The sequence below is a fragment of the Otolemur garnettii genome, unplaced genomic scaffold (genome assembly GCF_000181295.1).
Source record: "Otolemur garnettii isolate 467f Iridium unplaced genomic scaffold, OtoGar3 scaffold00080, whole genome shotgun sequence".
Taxonomy (NCBI): Eukaryota; Metazoa; Chordata; class Mammalia; order Primates; family Galagidae; genus Otolemur; species Otolemur garnettii.
Genome location: NW_003852475.1, coordinates 8,903,628 through 8,917,751, shown reverse-complemented (window position 1 = coordinate 8,917,751; position 14,124 = coordinate 8,903,628). Strand labels below are relative to the sequence as shown.

General features: G+C 35.1%; 1 protein-coding gene across 1 annotated transcript in view; it reads left to right on the top strand.

Moving 5' to 3' along the window:
• Window positions 1-14,124, top strand: part of LRP1B (LDL receptor related protein 1B) — a 320,398-nt gene that overhangs the window by 33,342 nt on the left and 272,932 nt on the right. The window contains exons 10-11 of the mRNA XM_003794393.2: window positions 8,914-9,042; window positions 12,350-12,472. Of these exons, the coding sequence (XP_003794441.1) occupies window positions 8,914-9,042; window positions 12,350-12,472 (252 nt within the window). The remainder of the gene's footprint in view (window positions 1-8,913; window positions 9,043-12,349; window positions 12,473-14,124) is intronic.

Below are 14,124 nucleotides of genomic sequence, written 5' to 3'. Positions count from 1 at the left end.
AAAAAAAAAAAAAAAGGAATTCAGGGCTAGAAATTGTTCTGTTTAAATAGGTTGAAGGTAGATGGCCATTGTCTTCTGGCATGAAAAGTTTCATTAGAGAACTAATGAAACTGATGGATTTGCCCCTGTAGGTCAATTGGAGCTTACTCCTGGCAGCTTGCAAAATCTTTTCTTTTGTCTTGACTTTAGATAGGTTCATCACCATGTGTCTTGGAGAAGCTCTATTAGAGTTCTGGCAACCAGGGATCCGATATCTCTCTTAAAGGAGTGTGTCAGAATCTTGGTGATATTTGGGAAATTTTCATTTATAATATTCTGTAGTATGGTTCCATTTCCTCTGGGGTCTTTTTCTTCCCCTTCTGGGATACCTAAAACTCATACGTTTGAATGCTTCATAAAGTCCCATAATTCTGTCATTGAACATTCTGCTTTCTCTTTCTTCTTTTCTGCCTCTTTAACTATCTGAGTTATCTCAAGAGCTTTGTCCTCTACCTCTGAGATTCTTTCTTCTGCATGATCTAATCTGTTATTGATACTTTCTATTGCATCTTTAAGTTCCCTAACTGACTGCTTCAGTTCCTTCATATCCTTTCTATATTCTTCATATCATTCATATCCTGTTTTATTCTGTTCTTGGATTTCCTTTCGGTTATTTTCCACTTTCTCAGCAATACCCTTCATTTTTTTCATCATCTGTATTTTAAATTCCCCTTCTGTCATTTTTAAAATTTCTTTACAGGTGGAATCCTCTGCAGTAGCTACCCCATGGTTTCTTGGGTTGGCAGTGCTCTGGACTGGTTTTTCATGTTGCTAGGATTTTTCTGTTGATTCTTCCTCATGAAGGTATTCTTTTATCTGTTTCCTTGCCCTAATTTTCCTTTCACTCCCTCTTGCTCTTTAAGTTACCATGCCTCTGGCCTAAGGTGTCAAGTCCTGTTGGTATGCAAACAGAAAATGAGAAGGTTGGGCTGTGCCTATCACTCAAAGGAGTAGGGTGCCAACCCCATATGCCAGAGGTGGCAGGTTCAAACCCAGCCCTGGCCAAAAACTGAAAAAAAAAAAAAAAAAAAAAAGAATGAGAAGGTTGAAGAAGAAGGGAAAAAAGTGTTTTAAAAAAGAGGAAGGAGAGGTGGTGAGTAAAAAGGAGTATTGACAAAAAGAAGAGAGAGAACAGAAAGATGGAGACAAGAGTAATAAAAGTGTACAGTAGGGTACTTTGACCCAACCTTAAAATCCCCCAGCCTCTGGGGGTGCTGGGTTTGGTGGGTTCCCTTGAGGTCAGCAGCTCTTTGCCAGCCTGAGCAGACATGGTACCTCACCTCCACCAAATAGAGAGGAAAGACAAAAATACTATAAATTAAACCAATACAAACAAACAGAAAGTCTTATGGGATAAAATTGGGGGAAAAAAACAAATAGTAGGGGCAGTAACGCTAACAAAAATGAAGCTCTTATTATTAAAGAAGGCAACAATGGAAAATTATATTTAAAGTAGAAAAATGAGTCTGATTTCTTTTCTGAATGTATTTATCTTCATTCGTTCTTTATTTTCATCCTTATGTTAAACATTATTATTGTTATTAAATTTTAAGCCTTTTTTAATTCTGTGAAGGCAAAAGTGGAAACCTAATAAACACATGTATATGTAAAAAAATAAAATAAAGTAGAAAAATGAGGACAGAAAAGAAAAAAAGAAAAGAAAAATTTAGAGGAAAAATGTTGAAATGTTGTTAAAAAAACAAATAAACAAAAAGAAAACAAAGCAGTGTATATATTTTGCTGAATGTTGTCTGGGCAACAAGTGATCTTGTAGGGTATGAGATGTTAATCACAATGCTGATACAGGTGTATGAGATGGAGACTTGAGGCCTCTGCTGATTTCTCAAACCCCACAGGATTGAGATCGTTAAGTCTCTCCTCAGGCTGCTTAAAAGGCACTTTAAACTTGGCTAAGCAGTTTTTCCAGGAAAGCACTTGTTGCTGGGATCTCTCCTGAAGTGGCTGCCGGCTTATTCAGTGTGCCAAAACCAGTCTCACTCTATGCCCCTGAGGGTTGAGGCTGCAAGGTAGCCCTCCTACTGCCAAAGACTGAAAGCTCTGCTCTTCCCCAGGATCTCAGTCCCAACCTTTGGTGCTGCTTAGTTACTAGATCACTCACCCAAGGTCTCCCAGCCTGAGCCGCTCTCTACTACCCTGAGGAAAGAGCCTACAGGGGCAGTTTTCCCACAATGGCTGTGGGGGCAGCCCACAGCCAAACAGTATTAGCTACCTTCTGGCTCAGCAGCTCAATGCTTAAAGTCATCTACTCTCACCCAGGTTCTTCCAAGGTAGTTCAACTGAGTGCTCAAGTCCAAAGAAACAAAACAGCCCACAGGGAAGGCCTTCTCTATTTGCAATCTCACTGCTGTTGTAGTTACAACTATGGCAACCACGGCCTTAGACCAAACGAACGCAACCATTTGCTACTTCTCCACTGTTTTTGTCCTCCTCCTGGGGTCCAGAAGTTTCTCACTGTCTCCCTGCATCCCCAAGGGGATGTTTCTGGGCAAAGCCCACAAGTCAGAGATGCCTGTAGTCTTCTCTCCCTCCTCTCACCCCGCCTGGTTGCAAAGAAGCTGATACTCGGTCACTATCTTATTCCCTCTTCCTAGTTTTCCTATTTTTTCTAAAGAGCACTATATACTTAGCATTATAGGATTTGAGGTATCATTGTCAGATGTCTATGTTTACTTACTATGTGTACAAAATGAGCATAATATTATTTTATTAGTCACAAATATTTAATAAATACTTTAAATAGAAGTATTAAGTAAATTTCATAAGGAATAAAAGAAGGAAGCAAGCTGATCTCCATAAACGTATTATAATTGGCCAGAATTACCACTAACTTATTAATATGTCTATCAGTCTAATCTGTTTGTATATATGGATATGTATCTATTGCTATATATTCTTCACTCATTATATCAGACTTTGTTAGTAGCTATTGTGATTCTCTTTATATAGAAAGGCAGACCTGTGTCAAAGAATAAAGTACATGTAAAGAATTAAAGATTTTTAATGTTTCTTTGAAATTCCAGAGGTTGTGGCCTGCTAACTATATAGATGGAGGTAGTATTTTATAGTACTCAAGCTAAACTAACATTTTCTGTACATGACATAGAATTGAAGATGTTGAAGATATTCCTGAAAGCAGGCAATTTATTTTCTTATGTTCAAAACACTCTACATCTACATTTTTATTTATATTGCTGAAACAAATTAGAGTTATACAATAAACAATTTTCAATAGAGAAAGATCAGTATCAAAAACCTCTGTAAGTAAAAAATATACATATCAAATATATATCATTAATCAACAACTGTCCTATCTTTTTAACACCTTTGTTTCTCTTTGCTATTAAATACTTTTTTTATTAAATTTCAACAAAAAGATTGACTGTTTACAATAGGATAAGTATATTTCCAGTTTTAAAATCATCTTACTTTTGACCCCTTTGTTTACCCCAAGACTAAATTGGTTTCATTGTTAATTTAGTACTTTCTATGGGGACACAGTATAATGGAAGGGGCAAGGCTTTGAAGTCATATGGACTTTGAATTCTCCCAAATACATGGTATAAAACTATGTGATCAGGGGCAGTTTCATTTTATTCCCTCTTTCTTTGATTCTTTACTTTTTAAAGGGGCACAAAAATATACTCATGTAACTTACTGTGGTCATTTAATATACAGCCAATGTGCACAATATCCATGAGATTGTCTCCATTCTCTTTCTGTTTTGTTTCTCTTGTCCCCTTCATTTGTCAAAATGTTCATATGAAATCTCCATATATATTGTTATGATCCCACACAGCAGAGAAAAAATTTGGACCCCACTTCAGGTGTAATTAATTAACAGAATTTATTGATAATTTGATACACCTGCAGGTGCACCTCCAGGGGGCTGTTGTGGTGGGCCAACAGGCAGCCACCAATGGTATATTTAAAGGGTTTATATACTGCAATCTTTGCTGCAGTAAGCATGGGTCAGTAATGCAGGGGTCACAAGGTATATGCGTTAGCTCATAACAACTCAGCACCATTCAGAGGTCACAAGGCAGGGGTACATACATTAACTCATAAAGGGTTACACAACTCAGGGTGGGAGTACATGCTGATTTAGATTGTATAAGCAAATCACATTAAGGATTACAAAATTCAAAACAAGGGTACGTTTTTACCTCATAGTCATAAGATGAGGTTCACATAAGGGATACATAATTTAGCACAAGTTGAGAAAGCTTCCAAAGAACTTGGGACTTTTCCATCAAGGGCTCAACCCCTCCCTGCACTCAATCCCTCCCTGCATACTTCCTTAATTTCAGACTGTCTCTCCACCCTTGATGAGGCTGGGACTAAAAGGCTTAGGAGAGGTTTCCTTTTCAAGGGTAGGGAGCTTGTTCCCCCTCTTGTCTCAGCGGGGAATCAAGGGGTCTGGGTCATCACAATATCAGTGTTCTGATAATGCTCTATATATGCACAGAAAAGATTAAAATGATAATGGACATGTTTGCCTGCTATCAAAACTCTGGGTTCATTTAATTACGATCTGCTTTTATGTCCTAACACGTTTAAAAAAAAAATACCACTTTAGATCAAACATTAATGAAATAAACCTAATAACTTAGCATAGGAAAGGAATCTTAGAAGTAATATCTAAGAAAATGACATGAAGTCTATGTTAACCAGTTTAATGAGAGTATTTCAAAAGTATATGAAAACACCACACTATACCCCATGATTGCATTAATGTACACAGCTGTGATTTAATAAAAAAAAAAAAGAGTAATTTATCTCAGTTATTGCCAACCTTTCATTTATAAAACATCCTTCTCAGAAGTTTGTTCAAAGTAGTCTTTCATACTCCACCTCCAAATATTCTGATGCAGTGTGTAAACACATTCATTTCTGATAAGCATGTGATGATTTTGAGTTAAGTTACTGAGGAACCCATTTTGAAAACCATATCGCCTCATGGTAAGGTAGATAAAATATAGAAACACTTACAGAGATTAGTAAATCTGCCTCAGGTCACTCAGATAATTATTGATGGGGGGTGTATTACCAGAATTTAAGTTTCTGCTATTAAATAAGACAGTAACTCTTACCAATCACATTATTATCTGAGTAGGTGCACGAAATAAATCCAGTGGAATTCCATCAGATTTTTCCCTCGGGATTCTTTTCCCTGAGGAAGGCAATATGTCTCCAGATGGCAGTAGCAACTATGGAATGAAGCCATGAGTTTTTTCTTTGGCCCATTTTCTTCCCAATTAACTATAATGTTTTGGCGTGTTCTTAACACAGAATATGTTCAACACTATCAAGGGAGCCAGAAAATTAGCTGCAAAGAGCCTAATGCCATTTTATAACTGGGAATATCTTAGTAATTATGTAGTCATACCTATCATTTTAAAGATAGGGAAATTTAGACAGTGATGTTCTCCAAGGTCATACAGAATTAAACTTGTCCACTGCCAAATCAAGGCTCTTCTAGTATAACTACCGTGGGAACAAATTAGAGTGATAATACAGACAAGGAATTCTCCATTTATTGAAACTTCTTATGAGAAAGAATGTAGTTTGTAATAAAAGTCAAGCTAAATGATAAAAATATTACAATAATTAAAGCATTGAATTGAGAATATAATATTAAAAATGACACTAAATGCTTTTATGGCAAGCTTGAGAAGATACATAGAAAGGAATAATGCAAAAACATTTTCTGTTGAAAAGAGTATTATTATAGAAGGTACTAAAACATAATAATTAGCAAATAAATTAAATTTTAAAGAAAGAAACATTTATTCAATATATTATTTTCTGATTTCTTCCAGTAGTAGATACCTTGTTAAACCCTAGTCTATTAAAGCACTTATTCTCAGTCAGATGAGCAAATCTGAATTACCTGGGGACTTGTCAATATTCACTTGCTATTTTTTCATCAAGGCTAAGGTGTATGTCAGGGACAGAAATGTTTATGTTGGAAAAGATCACCAGCAGGTTTTACTTTGACACTTTGGTGTCAACCATACTGAAAACATTGCATTATATTTTCTATTAACAACTCTTTGGCCAAAAAGAAAGCAGATAATTATAATTTAATTAACACACATTGGTCATTGCTTTAAATGATTAAAAACAAACATTTTCCATCAATCTAGTCACTTATTTTAATCCCGAACATAATAAAATATTGTTAATAATTCTAAAAAATACGATGTTTAGCATCTATTCTGGGCAACTTTGGGTCATAAGAATGTAAAAATTAAAACAAGTTAGATTGGTGATTATGCTACTGATTCCCTGAACAAGTATGTTATATAAAAAGCAAATTGACAAGCAAACCAGGCATTCTGTGTATATAACTACATGAGAGGCTAGGAAAACAGCATAATAAAGAGTCATTTGACGTATGACTACCCTATGGTCATATTCGGAAAGGAAAAGAGAAACTACCTATGACCCTTTGAATTTTTTTCAGATAATTAGGGAGTGCACGTTTTGTTTACATACTTTATTTTTATACAGATTGAGTCAAAATTATAAGTGTGCCCTTCACCCAGATAGTGTGCACTCTACCCAATAGGTGGATTTAGTTATCCCTTCTTTCCCCCAGCTTGCCTTTCATTGAGATTTACTTCCATATATATACTTAAGTGTTGATAGATTAATTCCAATTTGGTATTGTATTGAGTGCATATTCTCTATTTTTGTGATGTTTGACTTAGAAGAATGATTTCTAGTTCCATCTAGATTGTCACAAAAGATACTAGGTCACCTTTTTATGGCTGAGTAGTACTCCATAGTATGGATGTACCACACTTTATCCATTCATGTATTGGTGGGTACATGGGTTGTTTGCATATTGTGTGATTGTGCATTATGTCACCATAAAAATTCAAATGCCAGTGACCTTTCTTTTTTTTCCTTTTGGCTTATGCCCAGCAGTGGGATTTCTGGATCAAATGGCAGATCTACATTAAGTTTTTGAGGTATCTCCTTAGAATTTTCCATAGCGGTAGGAGTAATTTGCTGTTCCAACAACAGTGTATAAAAGTTCCTTTCTTTCTACATTCCCACCAGTATCTGTTGATTTTGGACCTTTTAATATGAGCCATTCTCATAGGCGTTAGGGGACATCTGATTGTGGTTTTGGTTTGTATTTCCCTAATGATTAGAGAAGCTGAGCATTTTTTAATGAGTTTGTTGGCCATTAGTATATCTTAATTTGAAAAGTTTCTGGTCACCTCACTTTTTCTGGAGGTTGGTTGTTTCTTGCTAATTTGCTTGAGTTCTTTGCAGACTCTGCTTATTGGTCCTTTGTGAGATATATAGCATGCAGATATTTTCTCCCATTCTGTGGTTTGTCTGTTTGACTTTTGATTGTGTCATTGGCTGTGCACAAGCTTTTTAACTTGATCAGGTCCCATTTATTTATTTTTGTTGCTGCTCTGATTACTTTGGGGGTTTTCTTCATGAATTCTTTGCCTAGGCTGATAGCTACAAGAGGTTTTCCAACATTTTCTTCTAGGATTCTTATAGTTTCAAGCCTTAGGACTAAGTCTCTTATCCATGATGAGTAAATTTTTGTGAGTGGTAGAGTACAAATCTTTTTTCAGTCTTCTACATATGGCTATTCAGTTTTTCCAGCAACATTTATTGAATGGGTAATATTTTCCCAAGTACGTATTTTTATCTGTTTTCCCAAAAATCCGATGAAAATATGAGGATTATTTCACCTATGCAGTCTCTCTTCTGATTGGTGAAAGATCGCTATAGGGAACATTATGAAACACTGAGGAAAGAAATTGCAGATTATGTAAACAGATGGGAAAAATACACCAGGCCCTGGGATTGGCAGAATCAACATGGTTAATGTGGCTATACTACTGCTCAAAGTGATTTATATATTCAATTCAATTCCAATTAAAACAACAATGCCACTTACACAAATCTAGAAAAATAAATAGTTCTATACTTTGTATAGAACCAAAAAAGACCCCAAATACCCATTGCAACCTTACTAATAAGAACAAAGTGGGAGGCCTCACTTTACCAGACTTCAAGCTATACTACAAGGCTATAGTGACCAGAAGAGCACACAAAGTCAATACTCATTTTGTTTTTTGTTGCATACATTTGAAAAACATGATCATGCATCTAAAGGAATACTGTATTAGCAAAATAGGGAAAGGGTAGATTCTGTTTGCTAAGTGTATAAAAACAAAGTAAACATGAATATGTTTATTCTTTTCAGCAACACAAAATGCGAAGTAACAATAATGATATCAGCGGTTCAGAAAAGAAGATGCTTAAGAATAAGAAGGTTCTAGACTCCCAGTTTAGCATATGGGACCTTGTGCCACTTGTGACTTTTTGGAAACTTTTTAACTTTTCTGAGCCTCAGTTTCCTTTTCTGCAAAATGAAGTTAATAGTTCTACTAATGGAGTTATTGCAAAGATCAAGTGAGCTAATATGTTAAGGGCTTAGCACAGGGTCAGAAATAAAAATGGCATTATAATTACTACTATTACAATTATTCTTTTAGATTTACTTCTTTTGAAACCTTATCTCAATTTACTCACAATTTTAAGTATCTATGCTCTGCTACATTTTGTAAAGAGAACAGATATTATTTTTTCTACATGTAGCTTTAAGGAAGCAATTAGGAAAGTATACATTCTTCAACAAAAATGTGTAGACAACTAAAGGCAAAAAACAATGTTTTTATCCTACCAATTAACTATGATCTCTTCATCATAAGCAACATTCTTCTGCTTTCCCTCATTAAACTAGAAAATATAACTGGTGGACATTCTCCAGCAGACACACAGTGGTCTTAATGGCACTTTTGCTTTGGGTTTCAGGTACTATAACCTGTGCTGCTGACATGTTCAGCTGTCAGGGCTCCCATGCCTGTGTGCCCCGACATTGGCTTTGTGATGGTGAAAGGGACTGTCCAAATGGAAGTGATGAACTTTCCACAGCTGGCTGCGGTAGGAACCTTTCCTGGGACGGTATATCAAAGAAAGCTTCTACAGCACTCTTGGATGTTTGTTTTTATAAATTTACCATATCACATTTTCCGTTATTTACCCAATTCCTGAATCCATAGGTATCATTAGACTTAATCGGGTAGAATGTTGCTATCCTAGTAGTTCTGCGACCCCTTTAACTGCTGTTGAGAGTATTTCAAACCTGCACAGTGAAATTATCCATTTAAAAGCCATTTTGATTAACACATTTATCATTTCACGTTTGAGATACTATAACTGCAGTGTATGTATGTGTGGATGTGGTACGTTTGGTGTTTGTCATGTCTTCCATCACCACCCGCCATGATGGCTTTTAAATTGCCTGTTACAGATACTCTGTAAATAGCTTTCTGATTCAAGTAACTACTGATCAGGTCAGTAAATACTGATTCATTCCATGGACAGGTATTAACCCTTGGGTCAGGTAAAAATAGTATAGATATAGCTGAATGAAGCTGAGGGATCAAAGGAACACCTGTGAAAGTCAAGCAATTTACTAAGTTTTTGACTCTAGGTCACTTAGGAAATTTTCAGGTATGTACTCAATAGCAAACCTTTAGAAAAATTCCGTTGCATGATCAGAAGAGTGAAGGGACTGATTATTTGAATGCAAATCTGAAGGTCACATAGGGCAATTTGTCAGAAATAGTGCTGTGAACATTGCTCATTAAAATGAATTCTGTCAATTGTCTGTCCAATGGTGTGTCTTCATGTCTTTAAAACAGCATCAGAAGCCATAATGTAAGTGTATATGTATATGGGTGTTTGTACACCAGGGATAGTTAGAGCAGGAAACAAAAGAAAAAACTTTGAGACAGGCCTATTTGCACAGAACTCTTACAATTGTTGTAGAATAATTCACTTTGATCTTGAAACTGATATGTATGTCTGTAAAGGTCAATGGTGCCACTGAGGGCTACATAATAAAGGATTATGCATCAATTCAGGGATCCAGATGGTCCCAGTATGTTGACGCTATTGTAGCAAGTTAACACTCTGGGAGGCATATTAACACTTTTGGACCACATGGGTACTATTAAGTAAATTATGGTAAAATGCAGCAAATTGTACTCAAGTGACCTGAAAGTGTTAATGCCAAATAAGTCACTGTTGCTCAGTGTTTTAAAGATTAATTCATATATTAGAATTGGCATAATTCACTTTAGTTATCCAAGCTGTCACATAGTTCAAAGTTAGAGGAGTTATTGAGTAACTCTGAGTTTTACTTTGATTGCAGCTGGCTAATTAACTGTTAATGCTGCTCCTAAGTGGCCTCCATATAGTCAAAATAATTCATTGAAAATAGATTATATTCAGTTAAATTCAAAAAACCCTTTTGTTTTACCTGCTCTGTATTAATAATTACTGAAATGAATGCAGAGATTCCTTGGTTTGTAGAGCAGGATAGGGACAGGCAGAGATAGGTATGTGAAAGAATAATTATAATATCTGTACCTTAAGTGTTAGAATGATGTGTATAAAATATGCTAGGTTATCACATAGAAATATTATGAAAAAGTCCCAGAAGTCTCATTGAAAGATTTTAAGAAAAAGTGATAACATATACTGTCTGAGTCTTGTTGGACAAAGAAAAATGAAGGTGTTCCATGGAAAGGACAGTGCTTATTAAGACATAAAGGGGAAAATGGAAGGCACATAGGTTTCCTCAGGTTCCCATTATATACCAATTATTGTGATAGTTTCTGTTATTTATATTATTAAATTCCTTTAATATTTCAAAGAAATGTTTTGGAAAATCTTCCAAAAATAGTTGTAATATAGACAGGAGTATAGAGAGCACTTAGAAACGTATTGGATACCTATGATGAGAAGATAAGCTTCACTACATTATCTTTCACTTATTACAAATTTATCATGTCGATTCTATTATCCCCATTAAATAGATGAAAAACAAATGCATGATGAAAGTAAATAGCTCCGTTAAGTATGCAAATATAAGTGGCAGAGCCTCTTTCTACAGTGACTTTCCTTTCCCAGTGTTCAGCAATAACATATAGAAGATTCTTGTCATTTGTACTATTCCAAACACTCAGTACTACCAGAGTATTTACCCTTTAAATATCTTTAGAAAAAAATTTAAGTGCTTTTTTCCAGCCTCTTATATAGAATATTATAGTTTTTTGGGGTTTTTTTTTTAAGTTTTGTTCTTTTGAACATTTGCTGAAGTTTATTGCACACTTGGATCAACCATTTTTCTCACTTGGTAGAGCACTGCTATCATGGTTCAGTATTCCTACAGGATCAATATTACATTTTATGGGTCAATATACCAAATTTTACATATGTGGAGCTAATTACGTAAAAGATCTTACATTTACTTAGTTCAACACCCTACTCTTTAAGTCACCTGGAGTTTTATTTTCTTTTTAATGACCAATACCTTTCTTACCCTTATTGGTTTTCTTTTCTCATTTCCGTTATGAACATCAGCACTTATTTTTTTTCATGTCCATTTTTACAAGGAAGAAACATTTTAATCAGTTTACCAGCATTACTATAGGCCCGTGTAGAGAAAAAAACACAAATCTTGTTATTAGCTGGGAGATTTTCTTTTTTTTACAGTTGACGATTTTCTTAATCATGGTGAGTTAATAAATTGGCCCTCTGTTTTTCTAAAAACAAAAAAGATGAAATGATGAAATAGTCTCATATGGTTACTTTTCCATGAAAGGTTACTTTGAAAAGCAGAATCCAACAACACAGAAAATAACATATCTGTTGTCTCTTTTGTGATTTAACCATTTCTTGCTGTCTGCTTTGAGTGACCATGGATGTGGTCAGGAGGTCTGGAGATGAGCCCTTTCTGTAGGGTTTTGTGGAGCCCCTAGCACAGTGCAGCCCAGGCACTTCCTTTGTTTTCCAGGAAGCCTTTGGCACCTTGCCTCCCGCACAGCAGGGAGAGGCTTGTTCTTCACAATTTACCTAGTTCTCTGGGCAAAAGGCATAGGGACATTTGAATTCATCCTTGAGCAAACTTACAAACTGCTATATGGCTTGAAACTTTAGATCACTCTAGAAATGATGAATTTATTACTACTAAAAATTTGTATTATATGCTTTCAATATTGATGCATTCTAATACATATGCAGTTATTAACCTATGTGATATATTAGACATTAAGCAAAGTTTTCTTTTTCTGAATAAGTATAAATTATTGAGTATAATTTTACGTATTTTCCAAACTCCTCATATGGGAGAAGATAAAGTATGTGTTTATCTAATTTTATTATTTGTAATTATTCTCAGCTCCAAATAATACATGTGATGAAAACGCTTTCATGTGCCGTAATAAAGTATGCATTCCCAAGCAATTTGTTTGTGACCATGATGACGACTGTGGAGATGGCTCTGATGAGTCACTACAATGTGGTAAGTACATCAAAAATAATACAATTTAGAATTATCAGAAAAACTGGATATTTAACATTTTATCTTTGTCTTTTTAGGCATTTACTGATTTGTTAATATTTAACATAAATATTTATATACATATTTACCTAACCATCATATTATATATATATAGCTTTCATTTTAAATATCAGTAGATTAAAAATGCCCAGTTGAAGTTTAAATGTTATATGAATCTAGTGATTTCATGAAATATTTAAATGAAGATGAATGAATAAATATATGTAATGAAAAACTGTGAGATCGATATTATGCCTATGGAAGGCAAGAGATTTAGTGCCCACCTTTCTCCTCCCTGTGTGATGTGTATTGCCCTGGCAATTGATATGAATCTCACTGAAATCAGTGCATATAAATTTTTATGATCATTTCACCATTAAGTCTTGCATTCAGTGTGACATTTTAAAAGTTACATAATAACTCAAGGTATAAATCTGAAGTAGACATGTATCTGATTGACTTTCTCCTACTAGACACAGAATTTGGTTGATGTGGAAATGAATGAGACAAGGCCCACTTGAAGAAATCCTAGACAGACATATAATGTAATATAATAACATAATTTGTCAAATTGGGACAAGAGTCACAATACATAGGATCAGATCTGAAAAAATAATTTTTTCTTTCTTTTTTTTTTTTTGGTTTGGAGACATAGTTCAACTCTGTTGCCCTTGATAGAGTGCCGTGGCACCATCATAGCTCATAGGAACCTCAAACTCTTAAGCTCAAATAATCTTCCTGCCTCAGACTCATAAGTAGCTGGGACTGTAGGCACTCAGTTGATTTTTTTATAGTTAGCAGAGATGGGTGTCTTGCCCTTTCTCAAACTGGTCTTGAACTCCTGAGCTCAAGTATTTCACCTACCTTGGCCTCCTGGAGTGCTGTTAGGATTAGAGGGTGAGCCACTGCACCCAGCAGAGAAAAGAATTCTTGAAAGCAGAAGAATAGAAGGCAGGAATGTTAATCAGAGGAAATAATATTTAGATGCTAGAAAGCATCACCTGATGGTTAGTAGCATAAACCCTGGATCCAAATACTCTGGGATCAAATCCTAAATCTGCCACTTACCTGCTATGTGACTCTGGGAAATTTACTTTATCTCCCTGTACCTCAGGTTCCTCATGTATAAAATATGCATAGTAAACAGCATTTAACACTTAGGGATGTTAAGCAAATTAAATGAATTTATGTTTGAAAGTGCTTAGAGGAATTCTAGGCATATAGTAAATTCTACTATGTGTATAGTAAATTCTATGTGTATGTACAAAGGTTGTGCATTGACTTGCTTAGGCAATAGCAATTAGTATTCTGTGAGGTAAGTTGAAGTTAAAAACTTTAGTTTCAGCCAGATTTGAAAAAGTCTAAAATACAATGTTATAGAATTGTATTTAATTATTTTCCCTCTTAGAGGCCAGGATACCTTTAAAATAGGAAAATGGAATGTCACAGTCTAATTTATGTTTTAGAAAGATCTTTTTAGCAGAATAGGAGAAATATTGGTGTGGAGCAAGGGAACTATAAAGGAAAAATAAACCATGGGAAGGGTGGAAAGGAAGGTGGCAGGCTTCATTTATAATTGGATCTGTAGGATAAAACAGAATTTTTAGCTTGGA